Consider the following 6,759-nt stretch of genomic DNA (forward strand, 5'->3'; position numbering starts at 1 on the left):
TTATATGGAACAACCTGAAGGTTTTGTGGTTCCTGGTAAAGAAAATAAAGTGTGCAAACTTGTTAAGTCACTTTATGTACTAAAACAAGCACCCAAACAATGGCATGTAAAGTTTGACCAAACTATGTTGGCAAATATATTTAAGATTAATGAGTGTGATAAATGTGTTTACATTAAAGACACTACAAACAAAGTTGTCATTGTTTGTTTATATGTAGATTATATGCCGATAATGAGTAACGACATTGCAAACATAAATGCTACTAAACATATGCTTTCTAGTAAGTTCGATATGAAAGGTCTAGGAGTTGCTGATTTGATATTGGAAATTAAGATTCACAAAACTTCTCAAGGTCTAGCATTGTCTCAAACTTATTATATCCAAAAGGTACTTGAAAAATACAAGTACTTAAACTTCAAGAGTGTAAAAACACTAATTGATGTGAACCTTGACTTACTAAGAATAACAATGAAAGTCAGGCTCAATTAGATTATACAAGAGTGTTGGAAAGTTTGATGTACATTATGAATTGTACAGGACCAGACATAGCTTATGCTCTAAGTAAATTGGGTCGATACACAAGTAATTCCAACCAAAATCATTGGATGGCAATGAAATGAGTTTTGGGGTATTTAGAACACACTCAAAACTTTGCTTTGCATTACAATAAGTATCCAGCAGTTGTTGAAGGATATAATGATGCAAATTGGATTATTGGGTCAGCTGAAACTAAGTTCACAAGTGGATACATTTTCACCATTGATAGAGGAACGATATCTTGGAAATCATCCAAACAAACATGTATAACTTGCTCTAAATGGAGTATGAGTTTATAGCCTTAGACAAGGCCTGTGAAGAAGCAGAATGACTCCAAAATTTCTTAAAAGATGTTTCATTTTGGCCCAAATCAATGGCTTCTATATGCATACATTATGATAGTCAAGCTGCAATAGAAAGAGTTGGGAACGTTATGTATAACGGTAAGTCTCGCCACATATAACGAAGACATAATATCGTTAGACAATTATCTTTAGTGGAATTATCACAATTGACTATGTAAAGATAAAAGATAATATGTCAGATCCACTTACAAAAGGCCTAACTAGAGAGGGAGTTGAGAGATCATCAAGGGGAATGCAATTATGGCCGAGGACAAATTATCGTGGCAGTAGGGAGTTGAGAGATCATCACAGGGAATAGGATTATGGCTGAGGACAAATTATCGTGGCGGTAACTCTATCTAGAAGACTGGATATCTTAAGATCTGGGTTCAAGGAGATCAAACAAATTCATTCATGACGGTTCAACATTGTCAAAATAATTTTTATGATCCATTCTCATGATGCGACAATGTTTAGTAATAAGGATAAGGCATTAGGATATTTTAATAATATCTAAGTTTAATACAGGGCATATCAAATGGTGTTCCTACGGGATAACACATTTAGATATCACATATGTAAGTGTGAAGTGTTTCAAGGAGAATTCTGTAAGGCCAGCTTTCTACGCACTTATGAACCAGGAAGTGTTCATGGATGAAACAAATAAAACAATGAGAACCAAATACAATTAAAGGATTAATTGTGTGACTTATGTTGTCTAGGTATACACCAAATCTCGACGGTTCAAAGATATTAAATCTACCAGTTTACCGAATATATTCGATATATGCTCGCTATGGAAAGTTCAAAGTGAAACCTACTTATTCAGATGCAATTAATCCTTACCTATGAATCACACAGTTTTTCATGCATATGTTTTAAACAATAGACATTCCCCATTTATGTGGGGGATTGTTGGGTTTATGTGAAGTGTAAATGAGAATTAAGAATTGGGAAATGTGGGAAACCAAGTGAAGGAAAAATGAAAAGTCATTTCTCCCTCATTGGTAGAAGAATGAAAAAATCTTGTCCTTATATTAAGAAAGACTTTCTTTAACTCATAAAGGGTTAAGTAGAGGGTGCTCCCTCGTGTCGTCGTCGTTTCTTACTCCGCTTCGGCTTATGATGTGGTTGATTGATTGATAATTTTTTAGACAAAATTCATTTATCAATCTCATTATTTAATTTCCTTTTCCTTCAATATTAATTATTAATCCGCTCAATTATTAATTAAATCACGAAATTAATAACGAAATTAACCAAATAATTTCTTGAAACAAATTAATTTGAAATTTGCAGATTCGGAAAGGATCTTTTCGTTCCGAACAGATATTTTCCTTCGCAGATTCGGAAGGGACCTGTTCTTTCCGAACAGACACTTCCCTTCTCAAAAGAAACCATGCCTGTTCTGAACATATGAGATTGTTCTGAACTGGTGAGTTCGCACCCTTGTTGGCTATAAGTAGAGAGGCCTCCTCTCAGTTTTTAATATCGAAATTTCTCCTCTTCTGCATATATTTTCTTACAAATAAAGTTTTGGCTTTATGTGATTACGTTGCTGTTTTCTGAATTCCCTGAAATTATCGAAGTTTAAGGCATCCCTACATTTTTAATGTTCTATCCGTTTTATCCTGGGAGAAAATAGTCCATAACCTAGGGTACAGTGAGGGGATTAAATTTCTTAAGGACACACAATGAATTTTGTGGACTCGAATACTGTTTTACTTTTCATCTTTACTATTTCTGATTTAGTAACTTTAATAGAGGAGATAACAATCAATATCGTTTGCTTCTTGCCATATAGGAGTCATTGAGCTGTTGAGCATTTTAGTTTTCTTTGATCTTTAGACATTAATATTTGTTTGCTATATCTCGTTTTCAATATAAACTTTTGTTGCACTTCAAAAATGAATTTTTATTAGCATCATTAGTAAAAATAAGAAAATGATTTTGTTGATACATTTGGGTAATTAAACAAAATAAAAAAGAGAATATCATTTTGCAACAAGTATAAGACTATAAGTCCATCCAGGTTTGAAACAACTCTATATATTGTGTTGTCAAACAAACCATTTTCATGAAAAAAATTTTAAAAAAAATTACTCAAACTGTACCATACTCCAAATGTCCAGTAATGTTTTATCCCTTTTTTTTTAACGACTAATAATTGATTATTGTAGTTTGTAGGTTATAATCGAAGCTCTGTTCCCACTTGTTACCTTCCTAGAATTACTGAGAGAAGAGGCTTTGTCTTATCCTATAACAGTATAAGCCACTTTTACACGTTTGATTAGACGATATATATAATTATTAAACATTCTTTTAATAAACATAGAGCCCGTTTGGATGGGCTTTAAATTGGTCAAAATCAATTTAAAGTCTCTTTTTAGCTTTTGGACGTATTTGTTTAATGCTAACTTTAAACCATAAAGTTCTTAAAGTCAATCAAAAATAAAAAGTTAGGATTTCTAATTTTTTTTTTCTAAGTGCTTAAAGTCATTTTCTTTGACCATGAAAATTACTTTTATATCCCTTATATTTTAACTAAATTCCCAAACTACCATTTTTATTCTTTTAACTCTAAAATTCACATCATTTTTCTCATTTAAGCACTTTTATCCAAACACTCAACTGTTTATTTATAAAAATAACTTTCAGCACTTCAAAGTTCTAAAAACACTTCATACATAAAAGTTACTTTTTTTTAATCTCATCCAAACGGGCTCATAGTTTCAAAACTATTTGAAAGTTGTGATTTGTGGGACGGTAAATTATATCATCAATTATGGGTAAAAGAAAAATCTTAAAGTTATATTTTTTTAATTTATGTGACATTGCTTAACCGTGCACAAAGTTTAAGAAAGTAAACAAAAAAATTTAAAATTTGTGATCTAAATTAAACTTTAGACATTTGTATGATTGAAATCATTTCACTAATTAAGGGTAAAATTTTTAAATTATTTCTAATTAATGAAAGGTGACATTCTTTTGGAGTAGACCAAAAAGAATAGTGGACATGTCACATAAATAGGACGAATAGAGTGCTAGTGTTTAACTTATAATCATACTCATAAAACAATAATTATATAATTATTAGATTACCTAAAAAAAATACTCGGTATCTTATTTCACATGACATTGTTTATATTTCAAGAGTCAAACGATCCCTATTATTTGTTCACGATTTTTTTTATGTCTATAGATATTTTAAATTTTCAATATTGTGACTTACCAAAATTTTATGTAATTTTCAATTATGTATTTTTTTTTAAAAAAATAATAATATTCTATATCCAAATTTACCATCCAAATTTAAAAATTCACTTTCAAAATCCAAATGATGGCACATGAACTAGACATAGGGAGTAACTATAGAAGTAATTATGTACACATATAAGTGGAACAAGTTATTTGCCTAGAAATTGATAAAGCAAGTAATCTGCAATATAACAAAGCTGAATTAGTTGTACTGATAATGTATAAACTCTTTACACTATCAATATAGGTAAATTAAGCCCCTCAAAATCGAATAAATGTAAATGTTGTTAATTATAAATTGGATTAAGATATTGATAAAATTGAGCTGATTTAAGATCAGTCATGAAGCAAAGATGTATGGGTTTGGTGTTTGCTACCTCTTTTGTCCTTTAAGGATGTTAATTTGAGAATGTAAGGGGGTAAAGAGAATTTAATATTACAAACAAAAAAAAATGTAGCCCAATAAGGGAACCATTATCAATTAAGTAAATTTAGTATTCAATATTTTATGATCCACCTCTCTCTTCCTCTAGTGTTTATAAACATGATGATAATGCTTGCAATTAGCTAAGAACATACAAAATTATTAGCTTGATTAATTATCATAACCATCAAATAAAATATCAAACACAATATTATTATTATTATTAAGATGACAGGCACTGGTTCCCCTTGTGGTGCTTGCAAGTTTTTGAGAAGAAAATGTATTAAAGGTTGTGTTTTTGCTCCTTATTTTTGCTATGAACAAGGTGCTACTCATTTTTCAGCTATTCATAAGGTTTTTGGGGCTAGTAATGTATCTAAACTCCTTGCTCATATACCTGTGAGTGATCGAGGGGAAGCCGCGGTCACCATAGCTTATGAAGCTCAGGCTAGACTTCAAGATCCAATTTATGGTTGTGTTTCACATATCTTTGCTCTCCAACAACAGGTAATTAATTATAATTTGATAATCAAAAGCAAAATATTGAATCTTTTAACGCGATCTGGAAATTTATGAGATTTTTTTTTTGATGTCATAGGTTGTTAGTTTACAAGCACAACTTGCTTCATTCAAGGAACAAGCTGCAGCTCAAAACTTGCAAAATGGTTCCAATTATATTGCAAACCCTAATTATGACAAATTTCAAGATGTTCAAAGTTGGTTTCATCATCAGTATGAAAATCCAAACACTATGCCTCAATTTGATCATTCTAGTCACAATAATATTGGATTGTCATCAATCCCATATTATGGAAGTCATGATGAAAACAACAATTACATCATGACATCAAATGATCATAATTACCATATGGGGAATAATTATGAGAATATTAATTTGGTGGTTCCAATTAAGGAAAATATGTCAAGTTTTGAAGAGGGTGGATCTTTCTCAGTAGATTCTTCTTTTGACCACAACAACAAGCAATGGACATTTCAAGATGATTTTGATGACCTTCAGTCAGTGGCCTTCAGATACCTTCAACATTCTTGAGTACTACTACTAGCTACTATTCAATTTTTTAGGGTGAAGATTGATTAATTACTATGTCAATTTTGTATTGCTAAAAAGAGGCTTTTATGACATGACATGATATCTGCTAGAAACCCTAGAAAATGTTCAAAAATAAATCATAAGCCTAGCTATGGTTCTGCCTACAATTGTTTTTCTTTAGGTCATGTGTAACCTTGGATATAAGTAGAATATTATTAGTATATTTTAATAAATTAATGATCTATCTTTTATTAGTACTCCTTAATTTGGCTTTTCAGAGGATCTATCAAGATTAGACCTAGTAAATCATAGACCTTATTACCACTGTATACAGGAACCTAATTCTTTCTGTAGATGCTTTCCCAATTTGTAGGTTTTTAGCTAAAGTAACATTGTAAATGACTTGCTACCCTAACCTTTCTTGACAATTTTTATGTGATATTAATTGATTCATCTTATGTATGATGTTCAGACTCTTCAAAAATGTCGTCAGGTGCGTAAGTAGTACAAGTTTGAGGGATCTGTATCTTTTTGGAGAGTCCAAAGCAACATAATTTTTATATGCTAAATCATAAGCTAAATCTTGAACTTTCTTCAATATTGACTGAAAAGACTGAAGGAGTTTCTTCTAATTAAGAGATTTCAATATTTCCATATGCTGAAGATCATAGGAAAAATATTGTGTTAAAGTTTATTACTTGCAGTAGAAATAGGTTTCTTATATGAGTGCATGCATATAGATAATGTTATAACCAGTCTTCCTAATTAGAGGGATGAGTAAAAAATATACTTATATTCCATGCAATGCCAATCCCTAGGAAATTAATTAAGTGTGCTAAGCCTAACATTATAGATTTAAAAAGGCCTTTTTCATACTTGTTCTTGGTGATATATAGTTAATGATTGAAAGAAGAGCTTATAATTAATGCTTAACCTTAAGGTAGATGAACTTTGTTAGGTGTAAAGTACATCACATATTATAAATACTAAGAGAACTTCTGACAATGAGAACTTAGAGACAAGTTCTATGTAATATTCTAGTCAACAATAGACTGTAAATGTCAGGTTCTGCTTCTTAGAAACTTGCAAGCCGCAAAGGGAGAATCTTGCACAAAAGATCATCATGAGTAGATCAATTTATCAA

General features: G+C 30.9%; 1 protein-coding gene across 1 annotated transcript; it reads left to right on the plus strand.

Moving 5' to 3' along the window:
* Positions 1-4,736: 4,736 nt before the first annotated feature.
* On the plus strand, positions 4,737-5,793 carry LOC129881721 (LOB domain-containing protein 29-like). Its single transcript, XM_055955835.1, has 2 exons — positions 4,737-5,071; positions 5,163-5,793. Exons 1-2 carry the CDS (start codon positions 4,793-4,795, stop codon positions 5,613-5,615), a joined length of 732 nt encoding a protein of 243 aa, XP_055811810.1. The 5' UTR covers positions 4,737-4,792; the 3' UTR covers positions 5,616-5,793.
* The last annotated feature ends 966 nt before the right edge of the window (positions 5,794-6,759 follow it).

The sequence above is a fragment of the Solanum dulcamara genome, chromosome 3 (assembly GCF_947179165.1).
Source record: "Solanum dulcamara chromosome 3, daSolDulc1.2, whole genome shotgun sequence".
Lineage (NCBI taxonomy): Eukaryota > Viridiplantae > Streptophyta > Magnoliopsida > Solanales > Solanaceae > Solanum > Solanum dulcamara.

Bases quoted from the DNA above. Each gene is read 5' to 3' on its own strand.
- LOC129881721 (XM_055955835.1), top strand. From the start codon at position 4,793: ATGACAGGCACTGGTTCCCCTTGTGGTGCTTGCAAGTTTTTGAGAAGA. The intron at 5,072-5,162 runs GTAATTAATTAT...TTGATGTCATAG, and splicing joins TCTTTGCTCTCCAACAACAG to GTTGTTAGTTTACAAGCACA.